Below are 22,593 nucleotides of genomic sequence, written 5' to 3' on the forward strand. Positions count from 1 at the left end.
TTGATCTTGTTCTCACCAGACATCTATCCCATGGACTTCCCGTTCAGAAGTCATTGGACTGTGGCGATTCTCGTGATCTTCTAAACATCAGGGTAGTGAGGTCACGAACAGCACATCCACAACTGTCTGGATCAATAGTCAAACTATTTCTAGACCTCCCTACTCTGCATTGCATGGAACCACAAAACAGACATGCAAACCATTGCACATATAATTTTTCTGCTCTGCTCAATATTCAACGCTGCCAAAAACAGAAGATATGGACATACAGCTTTTTGCAGTGTTCTAAAGGAGTACCGCATTTTGAAATAACTCACCACTGGTAAGGCTTGATAACAACATTCACAATCAGTCTTAAGTTAGTTTTAATGAAAATTAAATATTAAATTCTTGCCTCTGAGGCAGAAGCCCCACTCCAGAGACCTGGCTGAAATTCCTAGTGCAGTCATGAGAGACGGGCCATGAATCCATCTTTTGAATAAGACATTTAATGAGACTGCAGCTGAACCCTTACACGGATGTAAAAGATTCCATGGTACAACTTCAAAGATGAACAGGCAAGTTCTTCTTATTGTCTGGCCTGAACTAGTATCTATCCCTTAATCAATATCACTCGAACAAATCATGGGTATAAAAAATCTGGTTGAACTGCAACAGTGACTCTACCTCAAAAGTCGCTTCATGGTTGAAACGTACTTTGTGGCATCCTGAATGTGTAAAAGGTGTTCTATAAACACGAGTTTTTCATAGAATCCCAACAGTGTGGAAGCAGGCCATTTAGCCCATCAAGTCCACATCAACCCTTTGATGCGCATCCCACACATATCCACCCCATCCCTGCAACGTTGCATTTCTCATGGCCAATCAAGCTAGCCTGCACATCTCTGAACTGTGGGAGGAAACCAGTACATCCAGAGAATGGGGAATAGTTGCCTGAGGGTAGAATCGAATCTGGGTCGCTGGCACCAAGACGCAGAAGTGGTAACCACTGAGCCACCTTGCTGTCTTTCTTTCTCTCTATTCCTTCACATCTAGGAATATCTGCCTTGGGGAGAATGGTCCTGTGGCTGCTATAAAGTGCAGAAAAAAAACTTCCTTTTTAATAGAAGTCAAGCTGATGTAAAACAATATGGAAAAAATACTGCAAAATATGAAGTGCATTTCTTTCATTCAGAAAGGAAGATGCTGGTCATAACCGGAATGGCTGCTCTCTGTCATCTCTGTTCAGCAGCTCGCTACAATGTTGTTTTCACTTTGGTATGTATACAGGTGTCCCTCGCTATCTGAAAGTAGAGCTTTCCTATGAAATCGTTTGTGAGCGGAAATAGCGTAAAGCGAAGAAGTAATTGCCATTAACATATATCGGAAAAGCTTTTGAGCATTCCCAGACCCAAAAAGTAATCTACCAAATCAAATTAAATAACACAAAACCTAAACTAACACTAACATATAGTAAAGGCCATCAGAAGTGGTTGTGGGAGGTACAGGAGACTGGGGTATCGGACAGAGAGGAAGGGGGTCATCTGTTAACATCTCATCGTGATAAAGCACAGAATGCTCGCAGACACAGTTCAAAGCTGTGGCAGCTCGATGCTGAGAGGCTGAGTGTAATACCCAGGAAAGGAGCTTGCAATGCTAATCTCACTGCGCACGCTTTTTCGTAAAAGCAAAAATCCTCTTTTGGTTAGCGAAAACAGGTACTAAAGTAGGTCTTTCATAAAAGCAAACAGGCGAAAAGCAACCGTTCGAAAAGCGGGAGATACCTGTAAAAAATTGTGCCCAAAGAGGGATTTTGTTTTGTTTTGATGACTTTGCGCACCCAATGACAGCAGCAGGAGCAGCTCTAAGGTTACACGTCACTCAGGGACCAATACACAGTAAAGATTGCTTTCCACTGCAATGACCCCTTAACCATGAAGGTTCTGTATATAACTTTGGATCACCAGAAAAGGCTAAGGAATTCTTGGACTCTCTTAGATAAACTGTAAGACATAATGGATGTTGGTTTGCCTTTCCCCCCGCTTTGGTTTATATCCCCCCTTTCTTTTTCTCTTACCTTACTGTTTAATATTATCATGGGGGGTGGGGAGAGGGATTTGACTTTCTCCCCCCCCCCCCCCCCCCCTTGGGGTTGTTTTCTGTTATTATTTTATGTATATATGAGGGATGTATGTATGTGTGTGTGTATATATATATATTATATATATATATATATATATGGGGGTTTGGTTAGTGTTGGTGGGGGGAGATGGTTACCTTATTCAATTTTACCTCTGTCTCTAGGAGCGGGGTTGTTTTCCCCTTGTTATTTTGTATTATTATATTTAATTATTATTTGTTGAAGTGGTAATTTTATAGTTATATGTTTATATATGGTATTAACATTACCAAATATACCCAGGTGTTGGTATGGGTGGGGGTGGGGTGCTCACTGTTAACTCTAGCTTTGTATTATATTTGAATTCTCCTCATTTTATTGAGGAGTGCCTGGGTCAAGGGTGGGGCATTGGTTGGGAGAGGATATGATGGACTTTTGGAGAGGAAGTGACACCCCCTGGGAACAAGGGGGAAAATCTCCACTTAGATACGTTTCATACTTTTTTTATTTAGAAATAGTTTTTTATTGTATTGTTGTGGGTGTATTAAAGAGGTTTTATTTTTGTAAATTTTATATGTTCTACGCTCGGGATGTTCTGGATAGGGTTCCCCCTCCCAAGGGGTCTCGGATTGGCCCAGAGGATTATGGTTGATCAGTCGGTTAAGTGGTGCACCTGGAATGTCAAGGGGAGTAATTCGCTAGTCAAAAGGAAGAAAATATTATCAAATCTTAAGAAGGAAAGAGTTGATATAGCTCTCCTACAGGAGACACACCTGTCGGATAAAGAACACTTGAAATTACGACAGGGCGGATTTGATCAGGCCTTTTTTTCTTCTTTTAGCTCAAAAAGCAGGGGAGTTGTTATTCTTGTTCGGAAGAATTTCCCTTTCAAAATCCTAAAGCAGATAAAAGACGAATCTGGACGATATATCTTGATTAAAGCCCGCATAAATGGAGAGGAATATGGGATTTTAAATTTGTACTGCCCCCCCGGCACACCCCTTTAAATTTATAACGGAAGCCTTTTCAAAAGTGATGGCTTTTGATGCCCGTCATATAATTATAGGGGGAGACTTTAATTGTATTATAGATCCGGAAATAGATAGGATTCCCAAGAGTACTGCAGGAGTATCTCCCAGATCTAGACAATTGATGGATCTGAACAAAGAATTAGGATTAGTAGATGTATGGAGATGTCTTCATCCACAGGGCAGAGATTTTTCTTTCTACTCTAATCCACATAAATGTCATACCAGAATTGATATGTTTTTTGCCCCCTCGATTTTTTTAAATTCCATATCATCCTGTAAAATAGGTAGTATAGCAATTTCCGACCACGCTGCTGTATATATGGAAACTAAGGCGAGGAACAATGGGACATCCCCTCGGCATTGGCGTATGGACCCCTTCCAAATGAAAGATAGTAAATTTGTAAAGTACTTCTCTCAAGAATTTAAAACTTTTTTAGAAATTAATTCAGGTACAGCTAGCAATGACCCCATACGATGCCATCCTCAGCATCAAAAAAAAACAAAGTTTGCAATGCATTTTAGTTTCCATACCAGCAATTCTTGTCAGAATACCGATTTACTGCCAAATTATGGACAATTTTGCATTCCTGAATTGTGCCTGAAGAGTCTGGCTTTGGAATTGTCGATGTCTCACTCTTTTGAGACTGTGGATGAAGCTTGTCTCCCCATACCAGCCTGACCATATTAAAAATCAGATCACAGAAGAAACAAAGAAAATCCACCATGCTGCTTTATGTGGCTTGTTCTAAAAGTTAATAGCAAGTGGCCTTCGTCTGTTTTAATTAATGCAACTGAAATAAACAATGTCTTGGATCGCTCGCATTATATTACAGAGAGCTATAGGAATTTGCGAAAGTGAAAAAATAAACAAGGAACATTTTGGTGGATCTCTTACTCACCTCTTAGTCACAAATAATTTGGCCTTTGCATGAACCAATTAAAAAACTAAGCTGCACTCAAAAAAGAATTTCGGAAAATAAAGTTAAAATGCAATCGATGTAATAGCATACATGTTAGATACAAAAAGCTGTGATTGCTTACGCTAAAGTCACTGGCCTTTTTTAAGGTAATGTTGCTTCTGCTATTTTTCTTGCTATCACAAATGCAGAAAAAGGAAATTCAACTGAAAACGACACTTGCACTGATATTGTATCCTTTAGAATTTGGAAATAAATGCTGCAGATTAAACAAATGGCCGTATGGCCCCTCTAGGGTGCGCCAGTACACTGGGAATTACAGGGATAGAGAAGGAATATGGAGTCTGCAGGCAAATGAAGTTTATGGTCATGGTCTTTAAGAGCAGCAATGTCAAAATTAATGTATTTCAAGATAACTGTTACCATGCTAAAGCTGCATAGATTAATGAACACCAGCAGCAATCACAAGCAGCCTAAACTGTAAAAAAACGCCTACAGCTGCTCTGTTAACACTGCTTCAGGAATTATAATGTAAAGATAAGACTCGTCCCTTGATGAAAATATCACTTGACTCAGACGAAAAAATGCTATTAACAAACGCTCCTTTTAAACAAATGAATGGTAAAAGGCCATTACCACAAGAACAACACACTTTACCATCTTTTGCACTGTTGAAAGTGAACTTTAAAGGATAAACAGTGGCTAAAGTGTGGACAAAAAGAAGTTATTTTTTGAGTGATGTGAACACCACATAACTTGCAATTTTGAGGTCTTGGAGGGAGTGGGGAAGTAGCAACTTCCTTCTGTAGGCAGCATTTTGGCTGTAGACAGGCATGTATTAAAATAAAAAGCTTTATAAGAGCCGAGTTGTACAGTTGCAAACGTCAGAACTTGCATAGCATTTTCCCTGCTGATTCTGGTATAAAATTAAATTTCACGCTTCCAGCAGTGATTGTGACTGAAAAATGGCACACACAATCAGCTGAGCGGGAGTTTTAATAGGGTTGATTGTAGTGCTTTCTGATCTCACAGGTGGCTTATCTTGCAGTAAGCCATGATTCACAATTATAAAACTGCTGGAATCAATACTCCCAACAGAGTCTTCTAAGAGAGCTAAGCTACTTCTCACATGCTTGTGAAACTGTAGCAACATATACAAGATCTGATTTCTGAATCATTCTCAAGTCAGTGAAACAGAAGATTTAACTTCAGCGTACATGCAACTGAAGATATGCTATTCATAACAGTCACTGAACTGTAACAATACTAAGTTCTGCAATTAATCAGTCAGAATTATATACATTCATTCCCATGTATCTCAAATGTCTGTTTTGCAACAAGGAGCAATCAATCTTTCAGCAGTTAATTGCTGTACATTTTCCCTTTAGTAGTTCCAAGGTTTGATATACTTGATTTGGAGCCTGATGCCAACCAGATACCCAGTTAATATTTTTCTGGGCAGGACCACTGGAAATGAGGATGCTGTCAAGAGATTCTGGCTTGAAACACAAAACTCGGTGAAGAAAACCACGTTCGCTGACGTCAAAAAAAGTCATGAGATGCCTCACAGCAATGTTCAGGAAAATATAAAGCTACATCAAAATAAAGGAATAAATGTTAAGAGGGACAAAGATGAAAGACACAATTGCAATTTTACACCACCTCTCAAATTCAGAACATCCCTCACAAGCTTAATTACCATTCAAACACTTTATAAACTTGTAGCCAGCACTCTCATGTTGGAAACCTTGAGTGGAACTGAAACGTATGAAAAAAATTCATTACAGCTTTTGTTATAACTTATGTTTCAGCCTCTCAACAAATCCAAATCTTGAAAATCAGAGCATGATGATCACAGTATCCATCAATGTTTTCCTCCATTCTAATTGATAGGTTTGAATTAATGGCATTCACTAATTATCATCACTGGCAGCCCTTCGCTGACCAGGATGACTCTCTTCCAATCTCAGGGTGAATCCATAGGCGGCTGCACAGACTGATGGGACTATCTCAGGCTTGGTCACTCTTGGTTCAGGTGGTGGTCACAGGAAGGGTGGGTGGGGCATTGGTGTGACAGCATGCTCCTCGCACCATTTTCGCCTGGCTTCTGTTTTTTCCCGACGGTAAGTCTCAATGCTTCCTGGATGCTTCTCCTCCTCCTGTTTGGACAGTCTTGGGCCAGTGATTCCCAGGTGGCTGTGAAAACCTTGCTTTTTTTCCCATTAATTATATCATACAAGAACTTAACCTTCCTCCACTCAACCCAGTTAACTTTACAAAGGTACGATTTCACTCAGATCAAGCGACAGACAATGCAACAAGACATTCCCAAACTCAAGTTCGGCACAACTGGACAACTCACAATATCAATGGCGTTTTGTTTTGAATTATGAGAAGATTCAATAATCACACACTCCTAATAATAAAGTGACGGAGTAATTACTTGAAAAAACCCTAAATTCCATTTAAAATTCACAGTCTCAGACAAGTCTAGGCCTCCAAATGTTTCAAAGTTGACTGACGAGGCAAATATTTCCTCACTTACTTCGACCTACAAATCTCTTCTAAATTTAAAATTCCTGTTCAATTGTTCATCCTTTTGCAAAGGAGTCTCTTCCCAATGTCAAATTCCACTTCCTGCACATTCCAAACACAACCCAGGACCCATGAGAATCTTAAACCTTTGGTACCTACCTTCACCTAGGGCCCACATCACAGATTGTACAAACAATTGGCCCATTTTTAATTAATTCCCAGAATATAGGTACCACAGGTAAGACCAGTATATATTGGCCATCAAAACAGAAACCAAAGAAGAGCAGATGCTGGAAATCAGAAACAAAAAGAAAAGTCACTGGAAAAAACTCAACAGGTTGCAACATTTGTGGACAGTGAGCAGAGTTAACGTTTCAAGTCCAGTGATCCTTCTTCAGAACGGAAGACTAACTATCTGCCATTTCCTTTGAGAAGATAGTCATGAGCCATCTTCTTGAATGCAACTGAGTGGCTTGCTAACCCATTTCAGAGGGGAGTTAAGACTCAATTGCATTACATTACAGTACAGACTCTGGAGTCACGTAAGATCTGATCAGATAAAGGTGGCTCACTTCCTTCACATAAGGATGTGAGTGAACTAGATGAATTTTAATGACAGTCTGGTAGCCGTGAGTCACTATTACTGATACATGCATTTTATTCCATTTTTTAAAAAATTAATTGATTTTATGTTCCAGCTACGATGGGATTTTAACTCATGACTTACATCATTAGACCAGGCCTTTGGATTGCTTGCCCAGTAACATTACCAAAATCCTCCTCGTGCCAGAGAGTTATTAGGGGAAGCATATATTTATTTTCAAAATTCTTCAGACGCTTCCCAGTTAATACATCATCAACAAAACTTCACAGAAAAAAATTCCATAATGTAGCTAATTAGTTTATGCATTGAGTACTTAAGGTCAACAAACTACTGCACAGTATGTCCACTAAAGCTACCTTGTGTGGAGACATAGGAGACTTTGCATATCTAGTCTACTGAATGGAATTTCACATACATATCAAAATACAAGAAGCAGAACCTTCAGCATTAAGCCAGCACTTAAAAAGCATTACATTAATTAGATGGACTTTCTTTTTTGGGTGGCTGGGTGTTTGACTCGTGTAAAAACCCATCATCACTTTTAGGAGTCTCCATATTAAGTTCAAGAGGAATTTACTCCCACCAGTTTCTGTTTGACAAATATTGAGAAGTCAAATTCTTACTGGAGGGACACACTTCAGTTAATTAAGTCCAGAGTTTGAGAAGCAGGTTGTCAAAGCCAAAGTCTATAACCTCCAAAGAACTAAGCAATGTAGTACGGCCAGAGCTCAAATGAATTTGAACCACTGAACTTACTACAGCAAATTATTAGTGTGCTTCCTGCTACTAGCCAAGCTAGGACCACCCTACTCATTAGGGTTTTTGCCTGCAGGCTAACTTGGAGCCAACTAAGCAGAATCTCAACACCTGTGACAGATGTACATCTCCAGGCTCTATTATTAAGCCTGTTGACTCATTGTTTATCAGCAATGCCTCAGACCTCGCTCGGATGTCAGACCACCCAAGTCTGCCATGAGTGGTTTAGTTAGTTCTAAACTTGGAATCATGCTTTTTTTTTTAAAAAGAAAGCATTTTCTTTTTCAATTATTATTTGATGGGATATGGGTGCCACGAGCAAGACCAGGATTCATTGCCCATACCCTTATTGTCCCCTGAAGCGAGTGGCTGGCTTGCCAGCCCATTTCAGAGGGCAGATAACAATTAACCACAATGCTGTGGTTCTGGAGACACATATAGGCAACACCAGGTAAGGATGGAAGATTTCTCTCCTTTAAGGTTAGTGGACCAGATGAGTTTTTTTTTACAGCAAATTATGATAGTTTCAAGATCACCATGATTGAAACTAGCTTTCAATTCCAGATCATGAATTGCATTTAGGTTCTACCAGCTGATGTCGTGGAATTTGATCCCATGTTAACCTGGTGCTTCTGGATTATGAGCCCAGTGACATTACCACTACACCATTGTTTCCTCCACTACCTTCACCCTCACTCTTCCTCCTTACAGCTGTTTAATTTAAAAAGATTACGAAGAGAAAAGGCTTAATACTTACATTGCGTTTTTCATAACTACCAGATATCTCAAAAGTTTTATAGTCAATGAATTACTTTCAGACTGAGGTCAGACTGTAGGATCATCATGATAAGTCTCTCTAATAGCACTAATTAACTATAGCAATCTTTCGCTAATCTATTTCCTCACTCAAAGAAAATTCTTCCTTCACAACCTACCACGCTTGCCTAGAAAATGCTGCATTTACGTAAATGTATGCAGCCAAATGTACAGCAGGGTAGCTTGCTAATTTGTAGGCAGGACGCTAGATACAAAGTCCACTCCTGAAATCTGGCATATCGTAACTGCTTGATGTGTCTTCTACTAGATGTAATGTAACAACACAATAAGGGTACTTTGATAGAATTACATTTTCTGGGGATCTCCAACACTGAGGAGAAGAACAGCATTCACTCCCTTCCAAATTACATGCCATTCTGCTGCCAAGTGAATTGTTGCTGCTTCATCACCTCCACATCAAAACCCTGGAACTCTCCAACTAACACATTTGTGACTAACACATGAGAATGTCCTTCTCAGGACACCAGGTATGGTTAATAATCAGCAACAAACCATGAACATCGAGTTCATGGAAACGTACAGTACGGAAACAGACCCTTCGGTCCAACTCGTCCATAATGACCAGATATCCTAAACTAATCTAGTCCCATTTGCCAGTACGTGACCCATATCCCTCTAAACCCTTCCCATTCATACACCCATCCAGATGCTTTTGAAATGTTGTAATTTTACCAGCCTCCACCTCTTCAAAATCAACATCAAAATTATTGCAAATAAGTTTAAAAACTTTTCGACTGTGCGACACTCAAATTGAAATTCAACAGAACTATGATAACTTAACTAATCTTGTAACTGAAGAAGCTGTACCCAGGTATCTTTGTACCTAAGATGGTGTTGTATGTGGCGACTTATAAACTTTTCACTACACTTATTTGAGTACATGTGACAATAAAGCTAATTCCATTCAATTCAATTCAATTCAATAACTACAACAAGCACAAACATTGGACCACTTGCAGCCTTGGCATTTCTAAATTTGACAAGTGACTTTGAACAGCATTATTTATGTTGTGACAAAATAATTTTAGTTAACTTGTCAAGAGAGATAAAATGGTCGTAATTTAAGAATCAAGAAAAGCATAAGAGAATCATGCCCATCATACATTTTTATTAATTGACAGGATGCAAGTATCATTGGCTGAGTTCAGCATTTATTGCCCATCTCCAGTTGTATCTTGATCTGAGCGGCTCACTAGGGGGATTTCTAAGGGCTGTTAAGAGTCAACCACATTCCTGTGGCCTACAATCACATGTAGGCCTGACCAGGTAATGACGATAGTTTTCCTCCCTAAATGGACAGTAGCAAATCAGTTTAGTTTTTAGTTTTTAACAACAATGAACAATTTACATAGTTGCTATTAAGCCATCTTGTATCTTCAAATTTTTACTAAATTCATCTTCTATGGTAGTTTTGAATCCAGAATATTAACCTGGCATCTCAGCCACGAGCCCAGTGACATTACCATCATACCAACGCCTCCCCTTAATTTCAAATTCACAGGACCCTCCAAACTGCCTGATACCAATGAAATTGTTTTGAAGTGCAGACTCTGTTTTAATGTAGAAAGTGTATCTGCAAACTTCAGTACAGCAAGATCCCACAAATCAGAAGGAAGACATTGCACAGATCACCTGTGCTGGTTAACAGTTGAATGTTAATTGGGACATCTGAAGAATTCTCCTTAAAAGAGATTTTTAAAATATTCAATCGAGCAATCACATATGGAGAGCAATTCACTTAAAATTAATGATTTTTAAAATTTCAGTTCACTGGACAACAAAATGTCTGCTTCATTAAAAACACAGCTTGCTTATAGCAAATGTCTCATTGATAACGACAAACATGAAAGATGTACATTTTACAAAAAGCAACATGGTCAGAGAAACACAGCATAGTAAAATATATGCAGCAACATTTAAATGCCTATACATTTTTTAAAAATATAATATATATTTTACTTAAGGACAGAAAACGGTTCACTGTTCAATATTTCAGATTGTTTCTCCTTTCCAATTAAAGTTCAATATTACTATTTGAACAGAATTGGTCCAAATAGTCTGTTTTGAATCCCCAGTCACTTTCTGCTTTAAAAAACAAAAGCATGCACATTGCCTGGGATAGTAATATGATATCCTGCAAGACATAATCTGTGTTATTCTTCATTTTTTTCTAATGTCAAATGTAGTTTAAAAGACCATTGTTTACCTCCCAATCCTATACGTCTCTTGTCCCTAATGAGACTGCATTTTGAATCGAACATTCAGCAGGGAACCTCGTTGCCTTTTTTTTTGCTTTTGAAATGTTAAGAACCAGTACACAGATGATTCCAGATGTTTAAGAAATGCACAAATCACACATGATTTAAGTTCTGCCTACCCGACCACACAAACGACTAACTAGATATATGGGTTTCAGTGCCAGGTACTATATGACTTAGGGACTGAGAGGCAGTATCAAACATCACAGTCGAGAATGTAGTGCTGGAAAAGCACAGCAGGTCAGGCAGCACCTGAGAAGCAGAAGAATTGATGTTGGCTTTTGCCCGGAATGTCAATTCTCCTGCTTCTCCGGTGCTGCCTGACCTGCTGTGCTTTTCCAGCACCACACTTTCAACTCTGATCTCCAGCATCTGCAGTCCTCACTTTCTCATATCAAACATCATAGCCCTGTAAATGCCCACAGCTGGCAGTCTGCCAACTGTGCTCAACTAGCCTATGCTTGCCGAACTTAGAGCATAGATGTGCTTTTTGCCAGTGAAAAGAATTCATCAAATAATCCTGACTGTGCTAAAATTTATACTGCAAACCAATTTAAGATAATCAGTTCGGCAGGCAGAGTGATTAATTTGCACTTGCTAAAAGCTATTTACAGTCATGCACGTGACCCTCTTTTCTTTGAAGGTAAATGTTGCAATATTCTTCATCGAAGAAAAGGTTACAAAGACAGCTAAACACTTTGCATCCCCATGGTATAGCCCTGACCAAAATCATTCAATGTGGTTGTTGGAATTTCATCAGGTAACTAAGATTAACAGTTGATAGTTCCTGCTACATCTCTATGCCAACTATTGTCTCACCAATCAGCATTATCTTCTCATGGTATATCGATTGTTATTTCCTTTCTAAAGTTGATATTCTTGTATCTCAGTCTTGATGAATGCAAAACAAAAAAAATTCTACTTCAAAACTCTTTTCAACAATGTACTACAAAACAATTATTTGGTTGAAGTTCTTGAATAATTCACATGTTCAGGTGGAGCATAAATACCAGCCCAGACTAATTAGGCTGAATGGCCTGTTTCCATACTGCAAATTCTATGTAACTTGCAAATCATTCCTGCTCAGACTTGCTGCTGAGGAACGCTGTTAACCTGTTGGATACCGTATACTTCAAACCTATTTTTAATGTTATTGTTTTTTACTTATATTAGTTCTTGGATTATTTTTTACAACTGCTAGCATGTTGTAATGAGTTCATGAAGATAAAAATTAGAAAGATAAGGAAGAAAATTAAAATTGGGTATGAAATTACCTCTGTTGTTGGATCTACCAGTTCCAATCCGTGCATATTGACCTGGACTAACTCCTGTAGGAGCTGAACCTGAGCAACACTGAGGAAGAAGTCCAAGCTTGTCGTAACATTGACTTCCAATGAATGTCCACACACTATAATTTCCTACAGAGACAAAAACATTATTATACATATATCATAAGGAATTCTACATGCAATGTCATTCAGTCAAATGAGTATTTCAAACAAGATCAAAATTAGTTTACATCTACAACTAAACTTATATCCAGCTGTAATCCAAGCAAGGAATTGTATTTATTTGACACAATTCTTTTATTTAGATTACTTACAGTGTGGAAACAGGCCCTTCGGCCCAACAAGTCCACACCGACCTGCCGAAGAGCAACCCACCCAGACCCATTCCCCTACATTTACCCTAACACTACGGGCAATTTAGCATGGCCAATTTACCTAAGCTGCACATCTTTGGACTATGGGAGGAAACCAGAGCACTCGGAGGAAACCCACGCAGACATGGGGAGAATGTTGCTCGAGGCAGGAACTGAACCCAGCACTCTGGGGCTGTGAAGCAGCAGAGCTAACCACTGTGCCACCATGCTGCCCTATATTGATTGTATGTAGCATGCTTGGAATTAAATACTGAATCCAAAACAACAACAGTCTTATGGATTTTTATTTAAATTCACTTATGGGCATTACAGGATTAGCCTGCATTTATTGCCCATGTTCTGTATTGCCCATTATTATCCATGTGCTGTAGGTCATTTCACAATGCCATTCGGGAGAGAATTCCAGGATTTTGATCCAGTTGTAATGAAGGAATGGTTATATGCTTCCAAGTCAGGTGGTATTTATGTATCCACTGTCACTATCCTCCCAAGTGAAAGTGGTCATGGATTTGGAAGGTACTGTTTAACAATCTTTGGTGAATTTCTGCACTGCAGCTTGTAGATGGTACACATTGTTGTAACTGAGCAATGGTGATGGAAGGAGTTTGTGCCTATGGTGCCAATCGAGTAGGCTGCTATGTCATGGATGGCATCAAGCGTTTTGAGAGTTTTGAAACTGCACTCATCCAGACAAGTCAGGTATATTTTACCAACTTTCCATTGTGCCTGGTAGATGGTGGACATGCTTTTGGGAGTCAGGAGGTGAGTTGCCAACAGTAGTACTCCTAGTCTCTGACCTACTCTTGTAGCCGCTGCATTTATATGGCAAGTCCAATACAGTTTTTGGTCAATGGTAACCCCCAGGATATTGATAGTGGGGTATTCAGTGATGATAATGTCATTGAATTTCAAGGGGTGATGATTAGATTACCTCTTACCAGAAATGATCATTGCCTGGCATTTGTGTGGCACAAATGTTATTTGTCACTTTACAGCTCAACCTGCATTGACAGCAGGTTTTATTAGACTTCATCAGTAAGTTTCTGTAGGAAAAGGAGTGGGCTATTCAGCTCCTCAACACTGTTTAGCTGTTCGATAACATTGTGGTGGATTTGTATCTCAGCCCTGTTTACCCACTTTTGTTCCATGTCCATTAATACCTCTGCCTAACAAAAATCAATTAGCCTTAGTTTCAGAATTGTCAAAAAAATTTCTACTACCTTTTGTGGTAAATTTCCATGTTTCCAAGAGGAAATAGATGCCATCTAAGCCGAATTGAACGCAAAGAAAAACTCACCAAACAGCTAAAACAGAAAACTGACAATAATGCACCTTATTTGAAATGGAAAAAAAAATGAAGAAAAAGGAAGTTCAAAACAGTTTTCAACAATTGTTAAATCAAGATCACTTGATAAATGTACTGCTTTATCACATTTTTATTAAAATTCTTTATCACTGACCTCAGTCTGTGTATTCTCTGGTGAGACCTGTTTTGTGAAAAGTATAGCAGGGGCAGCTGTTACTCGAACACTGAAATCTGTCAAAACTGGTGTTAAAATTGCTCTTCGTTCTTGGTGACGTCTAATACTGGAAAAAAGACAAATAAAATTGGCACACTGTTAGCCCTATATTTTCAGCTTATAGTCCAGATACCCCAGCTGGCAAAAATCATACAATACCTCAGTTCATTTCCAAACAATGAAATCACAGGTAAGTGACTTAAAATTCCATTCATCATATTTGATTTGATTTATTATTGTCACATGACCTGAGATACAGTGAAAAGTATTGTTTAGCGTGTTAACAAGATAAAGTTAAAAATTACACAACACCAGGTTATAGTCAAGCAGGTTTATTTGGAAATGCTAGTTTTCGGAGGTGGTTGTGGAGAATAAGATTGTAAGACATAGAATTTATAGTAAAGGTTCACAGTGCGATGTAACTGAAACTATGTATAAAAAGACCTGGATTGTTTTTGTTAAGTCTCTCATCTTTTAGAATGACCAGGTTGGTTTCAGTTCATTCATATGTAAATCGCAAAACTTTTTTTGAAAGTTACATTCTCAAGTGAACTTTAACAATTGGTGTCGGGTCAGCCCAGATAATGTATTGAAGGTGTGAGCTTCCCTCTGTGAGGCTGTCTGTGCCACAATGATCAGACTGATTCTAATCTAAAAAACGGATTTACAGAATTTTACATGGATTCATGCAGTTTTTGAGCAAAATAAAATGTAATTCTGCAAGTACAAATTCACCCCACAAACTTATATGTGCATGTGTTTTGGATGTAAGTTTGATTGCTGAGCTGAAAGGTTCATTTCCAGACGTTTCGTTACCTTACTCGGTAACATCTTCAGCGAAGCAATGCTGAAAATTCCTGCTTTCTATTTGTATGTTTGGGTTTCTTTGGTTTGGTGATCTTACCTCCTAAGGTGAAGTCACTTGCTTTTCTCAGGGGGTGGTAGATGTGTATGTGCGCATGTGGGGTGGTTATGAGTGTCTGTGAGAGATTATGTGTATGCATGCGAGTGTGAGTGTAAAGGGGTATAAGTCTGAGAGGGGGTGTGTGGAAGTATATGTGTGAGCGTGTGAGAGAGGGTCTGCGTGAGTGTGTGTCTAGGAGTGTGTGTGTGTCTAGAAGTGTGTGTGTCTGTAGTACAGTGGGGTCACGTGTAGTATGACATGAACCCAGGGTCCCAGGTGAGGCCATCCTCATGGGTACCAAAATTGACTATCAGCCTCTGCTTGGCCACTTTTCGTTGTTGCCTGTCCTGAAGTCTGCCTTGGAAGACAGTCACCTGAGGGTCCAAGGTCGAATGTCCCAGATCACTACAGTGTTCTCCGACTGGGAGGGAACACTCCTGACTGTTGCAGTGTGGAGGTCTTTTTCAATATATAATTTCAGTTACATCACACTGTAAACTTTTGCTATAAATTCTGTGTCTTACGATCTTATACTCCAGAACCATCTGATAAAGGAGCAGCGCTCCGAAAGCTAGTGCTTCCAATTAAACCTATTGGACTATAACTTGGTGTTGTGTGATTTTTAACTTTGTACACCCCTGTCCAACACTGGCATCTCCAAATCTTAACCAGACAAATCATTCGTTCCATAAGTATATCAGGTTAATAAAATGGAAGCAAGATGTAGTATTACAGCTACAGAGGAAGTGCAGAGAAAGATCTATATGTCTGACAACAGCTAAGAAGCTGTTCTTAAATCTGTTGGCATGCATTTTCAAACTTTTGTATCTTCTGCCTGATGGAAGAGGGTGAAAGAGAGAATAACCAGGGTGGGAGGGGTCTTTGATTATGTTTGCTGCTTTCCCAAGGCATTGGCAGTCATTGGAAGGGAGACTGGTTTTCGTGATAGACTGGGCTGTGTTCACGACTCTCAGCAGTTGCATTTAAGCAAACAGCAACTTGGTAATGTAAACCTGATGGCGGAGAAGAGGTTCATGGTAGGGCTAGGGGCAAGACTGCTTGTATTAAACAAGACAGGTATCCAACTTTCTCAATCACAGAATGGAAATGAGACACAACGAAAGATCCATAGGTTGTAACTGAGTTGGGGAATTGTTCACAAGTTACACCCTCCACCTGGCAAATACAGTTACATGATTACCCCTCACGGAGGAAGTGTTTACTGTGAGAATGGGAGAAAGAGGTCCTTTTTCTTGCCAAACATATTGAAGCTTGCCTTTAGCTCTGTCATTAACTGGATTCATCTCTGCTGAAATTAAGTAACTGTAGTTGAAATAATGAACAGCAGTCTAATTTTTCGAATAATTCATTTGCATTTACCGAGTTTGCAACTTGGAAAGTGTTTATTTTTAAACAAAAAAAGCTTTTGTAGTCAGTGACAGTGTGAAGTGCTGGGTCAGGGAGGTGTTAACCATTGAATGCTCATGGCTGGTCCTTTATATTCTAAAGGTCTTCTTCAATTAATCAGCTATCATTAGTAATAGGTGCCATGGGACTACATGCAGATATTCCACCACAAGGTATCAGCAAAGCGCTACATAGCTAATCCCAGCTTCATGGCAGAATCTCCATGGATCCTTGTCTCATAAGATTTGAATTAGCTGTTTTGAATTTCATATGAATTTAGCTGATGTAAAAACAGATCTTTTCTTACATCTGCAAATTGGAATCTAAGCTCTATTTCTGAAGCGTGAGGGAGCTTGATAAAAGGAGGGAATTGTAACTTTGAATACTGAGACCCCCTTGGGGAGGAACTTAGAAAGAGGTCTGAGTGCAGCCCTATCCTTATGCCAAGGCAAATAAGGTTGGTCCACATGAAGCTTACTAACTCTCCTTGTTGAAACCGGATCAACCGAAATGTCTGTTTTAAATGATAGAAAAGTTAGACCAGATCGCAGGATTGGTTCTGAGATTAGGGAGCATCAGGTAAATTGCATTTCTAACTCAGTGGGAGGGATGAAGAAGAGAGAAACAATGAGGAAATTATTTACATTTGTATAGCATTTTCCACAGCCTTGCAATGCCACAAAGCGCTTCACAGCCAGTCAAACCTTTTGCACGTAGTCACTAACATTGCAACATAATTTGTATTCATACGAGACCTTTAACTTGTACCACTAAATTCCAAAGAAGAACAGGAGATAATCAGTGCTGTCAAAAACAGAGTCAGATATAAAAGCTGGCCCGAACTCGAGATGACTCTCTTTCTTCAAATATATTTTCTAATGAATCTGTTCAGATATATTATTACACATCTTTGGAGTGGGTAGGACTGAAACGGGACTCATAGTTCAGAGACAGGAACACTACCACTGTGCCATAAAATCCCTCTCCTCTGCCATAAGACCCTAAAATTGATTCCTCCCACCTGAATATGGGGTTGGAGCCTTCGATTAGTGTTTTACCCAAAAGATACAGCTCACACGGTGTAAAGACAGAAAGGTTCAAAAAAGAAAAGAAATAAGATATTTCTTTCTGGATCAGGAGCAAGATATCCAAGCTCTAACCTTACCGATGCGTAAAAGAATAACACTGTAAATACAGAAATAACTGGAGCATAACTGTCCAAGCTGATTGACGACTTTCCAACAACAAACAATCTTCCACTTTAAATATGGTACAATGCTGTCCATTTTTTGCAGTTCAAAATCCTGAAGCATCTTTTCAGACAATATGCGTAATGTCATGACAATCAATTGAATACACCAGAATAAACGGGCTTTGACCCAAGTCTGACTGTACATCAAATGGATTCACAGGGATGTGTAACTCAGAGTAATCATGTAAACAGGGCAACTTAGCCTAACTTATCATCAAGATGTTAAAGAAGGAAGTTGGGAAATCCTGCGATAGCATCTGCTGTGTGGTCAACCACATCAAAGTTTAATCTTTCTCTGCAATACTGACATGGATTGTTGGTTACAGAAACCTCCAGAAGATGCTGGTGTGAGAATGGCCATTACTATTGGAACATTAAATTGTATTTATACAAGATGTTTAACTCAACATAGCGTCTAACTCTCTGAGGATCATAATGAGACAAAGCCTGAAAAAGTAGACGTATAGTTAACTACAGCTTCAAAAGGAAACTGGATCAGCACGTGATGGAGCGAAACAAAACTGAAGGAACTATGCAGAAAGGTAAAGGGAACGGGTATGTACTAAACTGCAGGAAGTTGGTATGGACTAGAGGAACTGAATGGCCTCCTTCTTCACTGAAACCATCTTATGAGTCTGAAATTAGAAACTGAGACACATAAAGAGACACCGGGGCAATATTCAAAAGAGATACATCCTAAGGAGTGTCATCAGAAGAAAAGGAAGTAGAGAGTCAGAGAAGCAATTTGATAGTTTAGGACTCAGGCAGCTGAAGGCATAGTCCTTAGTGATGAAGCCATTAAAATAAGAGAGACAGGATTACATGAGGAGGAGAAAGTGAGGTCTGCAGATGCTGGAGATCAGAGCTGGAAATGTGTTGCTGGAAAAGCGCAGCAGGTCAGGCAGCATCCAGGGAACAGGAGAATCGACGTTTCGGGCATAAGCCCTTCTTCAGGAAAGCCCTGAAGAAGGGCTTATGCCCGAAACGTCGATTCTACATGAGGAGGATTAAAGCATGGAAGATTCCGAGGGGGTAGATATTGACATGGTGTTACCCCACGATCAGGAAACTAAAATATGGGGTAAGTGTTTCAGATTCTGGATGTAGGTTTATTTGCTGAGCTGGGAGGTTCATTTCCAGACGTTTTGTCACCATATTAGGTAACATCTTCAGTGGGCCTCAGGCGAAGCAGTGTACATAATTCCTGCTTTCTATTCATATGTTTGGGTTTCTTTGGGTTGGTGATGTCATTCCTTGTGGTGATGTAATTTACTGTGGTGATGTCATTTCCTGTTCTTTTTCTCAGGGGGTGGTAGATGGGGTCTAACTTCATGTGTTTGTTGATACAGTTCTGGTTGGAATGCCGGAATGCTATATGTAAGGATACTAGTGATACATACAGATAAGGAAGGACACCACTTAGACTGGGACAATACATCCACCTTAGGACAAGCCAAACAGAATTCCTACAAGCATGGCATTCCAACCGGAACTCTATCAACAAACACATCGAGTTAGACCCCATCTACCACCCCCTGAGAAAAAGGACAGGAAATGACATCACAACCCAAAGAAACCCAAACATATAAATAGAAAGCAGGAATCATGTACACTGCTTCGCCTGAGGCCCACTGAAGATGTTACCTAGTAGGGTGACGAAACGTCTGGAAATGAACCTCCCAGCTCAGCAAGCAGTGATCTTATTAAATGCCAGAGCAGGCTGAATGGTTTACTTCTGCTTCCTTTTTTTTCCCTATTTTTGCACAATGAGCTGAATGGGATTACAGAGATGGAAGAGGCAAGGCCACATGAAGGGACTTAAAATAAGAACTACAATTATAAGTGCTGCTTGACTGGGAGTCAGTGTGGGTTAGTCAACGCAGAGGTGATGGATGAATAGGGCTTTGGCCACAGCCACAATGTTTAAATAGGACAAATCAGAATCTGACATACGAGATGTTTATATAAGTAGAGGTTCATGGATCAAATTAGCTAACTGGACTGTAAACTGGCTCAGCATGTTAAAGCAGAAGATGGTGATAAATTTGAAAACCTCTATCAGAGTGGCAGTGACTAATGGAGTACCTGCAGTGCTGATTTTGGTCCCATTCTGTTCATTTTCTTCATAAAAAGCTTGGAAAGGAATTGTTCCCAACATATTATGAAATTTGCAATGTTATGAAACTACATAACCAACTGATTAAAAAAAAAATGTTCACAATTAAGGACACAGTTGTTCAAAGGAAATTCAAGGATAGCTAGAGAACCAATGGAAAAAAATGTTGTTATAATACAGAAAGCACTTAATGTTGATACTTTTTACTGTATACAGTAGAGAGGTTTATACTTAAATGCTGATCTTAGATGTTAAAAGCATATTTCATTCATAGCAGCAAAACCCTCACTGCGGAACAGAAAAGTAGTTGAAACATATAAATTAACATTCCCAAAAATAAACAGGAAAGCAAAGTCTAAAGATGAATCTACAAATTATTACTTTATAAAGGGCATTCTACCTGGGGTCAGAGTCACACATTTGTGCAGCACAGGAAGTGGGCATTCATTCCATCATGCTGGTTTCATTTCAAGATTTTAATCATTCCCCTTTGGAAACCACTTCCACCACCTTTGCAGGCAATGTGTTCGAGGCAACTGTAACTGCTTTTAAAAAAAAACATTTCTCACTTTAATAACAGTTACAATTGCCCAGAACACATTGCCTGTAAAGGTGGTGGAAATGGTTTCCAAAGGGGAATGATTAAAATCTTGGGATAGCATTAAAGCTGTACTTAGGGAGGATATTCCAGTAAATACATCCAGGGGAGTTATTTGGGTGGAACTGAGAAATAAGAAAGGGATGATCACCTTATTGGGATTGTATTATAGACTCTCAAATAGTCAGAGGGAAATTGAGAAACAAATTTGTAAGGAGATCTCAGTTATCTGTAAGAATGATAGGGTGGTTATAGTAGGGGATTTTAACTTTCCAAACATTGACTGGGACTGCCATAGTGTTATGCGTTTAGATGGAGAGGAATTTGTTAAGTGTGTACAAGACAATTTTCTGATTCAGTATGTGGATGTACCAACTAGAGAAGGTGCAAAACTTGACCTACTCTTGGGAAATAAGGCAGGGCAGGTGACTGAGGTGTCAGAGGGGGAACATTTTGGGGCCAGTGACCATAATTCTATTAGTTTTAAAATAGTGGTGGAAAAGGATAGACCAGATCTAAAAGTTGAAGTTCTAAATTGGAGAAAGGCCAATTTTGACGCTATTAGGCAAGAACTTTCAAAAGCAGATTGGGCGCAGATGTTCAGAGGGAAAGGGAAGGCTGGAAAATGGGAAGCCTTCAAAAATGAGATAACAAGAGTGCAGAGATAGTATATTCCTGTTAGGGTGAAAGGAAAGGCTGGTAGGTGCATGGAATGCTGGATGATTAGAGAAATTGAGAGCTTGGTTAAGAAAAAGAAGGGAGCATATGGAAGGTATAGACAGGATAGATCGAATGAATCCTCAGAAGAGTATAAAGGCAGTAGGAGTATACTGAAGAGGGAAATCAGGAGGGCAAAAAGGGGACATGAGATAGCTTTGGTAAATAGAGTTAAGGAGAATCCAAAGGGCTTTTACAAATACATTAGGGACAAAAGGGTAACTAGGGAGAGAATCGGGCCCTTCAAAGATCAGCAAGGCGGCCTTTGTGTGGAGCCGCAGGAGATGGAGCAGACACTAAATGAGTATTTTGCATCGACATTTGCTGTGGAAAAGGACATGGAAAATATAGAATGTAGGGAAATAATTGTGACAACTTGAAAACTGTCCATATTACAGAGGAGGAAGTGCTGGATGTCTTGAAATGCATAAAGGTGGATAAATCCCCAGGACCTGGTCAGGTGTACCCTAGAACTCTGTGTTGAAAAATGTGGTGCTGGAAAAACACAGCAGGCCAGACAGCATCCGAGGAGCAGGAGACTTGACATTGCGGGCATAAGCCCTTCTTCCTCACTTTCTCCTAGAACTCTGTGGGAAGCTAGGGAAGCGATTGCTGGGCCTCGTACTGAGATATTTGTATCATCGATATTCACAGGTGGGGTGCCGGAAGACTGGAGGTTGGCTAACGTGGTGCCACTGTTTAAGAAGGGCGGTAAGGACAAGCCAGGGAACTACAGACCAGAGAGCCTGACGTCGATGGTGGGCAAGTTGTTGGAGGGAATCTTGAGGGACAGGATGTACCTGTATTTGGGAAGTCCTGTTTCGGAATAGTTAACATGGCTTTATGCGTGGAAAATCTTGTCTCACAGACTTGATTCAGTTTTTTGAAGAAGAAAGAAAGAGCATTGATGAGGACAGAGCGGTAGATGTGATCTATATGGACTTCAGTAAGGCTTTCGAAAGTTTCCCCATGGGAGACTAGTGAGCGTGGTCAGATCTCACGGAATAAAGGGCGAACTCGCCATTTGGATACAGAACTGGCTCAAAAGTAGAAGACAGAGGGTGGTGATGGAGGGTTGTTTTTCAGACTGGAGGCCTGTGACCAGTGGAGTGTCACAAGGATCGGTGCTGCGTCCACTACTGTCCATCATTTATATAAATGATTTGGATGTGGACATAAGAGGTACAGTTAGTAAGTTTGCAGATGACACCAAAATTGGAGGTGTAGTGGACAGCGAAGAAGGTTACCTCAGATTACAACGGGATCTTGATCAGATGGGCCAATGGGCTGAGAATGGAATTTAATTCAGATAAATGTGAGGTACTGCATTTTGGGAAAGCAAATCTTAGCAGGACTTATATACTTAATGGTAAGGTCCTC

General features: G+C 39.7%; 1 protein-coding gene across 4 annotated transcripts in view; it reads right to left on the reverse strand.

The window, feature by feature from the left end:
* Window positions 1-22,593, reverse strand: part of vps13b (vacuolar protein sorting 13 homolog B) — a 977,967-nt gene that overhangs the window by 228,687 nt on the left and 726,687 nt on the right. For all 4 annotated transcript variants that reach the window (XR_015757055.1, XM_043687669.2, XM_043687667.2 and 1 more), the window contains exons 32-33: window positions 14,160-14,286; window positions 12,311-12,454 (exon numbers count right to left, since the gene is read on the reverse strand). Coding sequence is in view for 3 of the 4 variants with exons in the window: in XM_043687669.2 (XP_043543604.2) it covers window positions 12,311-12,454; window positions 14,160-14,286 (271 nt within the window). In the remaining variant the exon portion in view is untranslated. The remainder of the gene's footprint in view (window positions 1-12,310; window positions 12,455-14,159; window positions 14,287-22,593) is intronic.

Source organism: Chiloscyllium plagiosum, unplaced genomic scaffold (assembly GCF_037043375.1).
Source record: "Chiloscyllium plagiosum isolate Xiang-an unplaced genomic scaffold, Cpla_swu_hap1 HiC_scaffold_4, whole genome shotgun sequence".
NCBI classification, from domain to species: Eukaryota; Metazoa; Chordata; class Chondrichthyes; order Orectolobiformes; family Hemiscylliidae; genus Chiloscyllium; species Chiloscyllium plagiosum.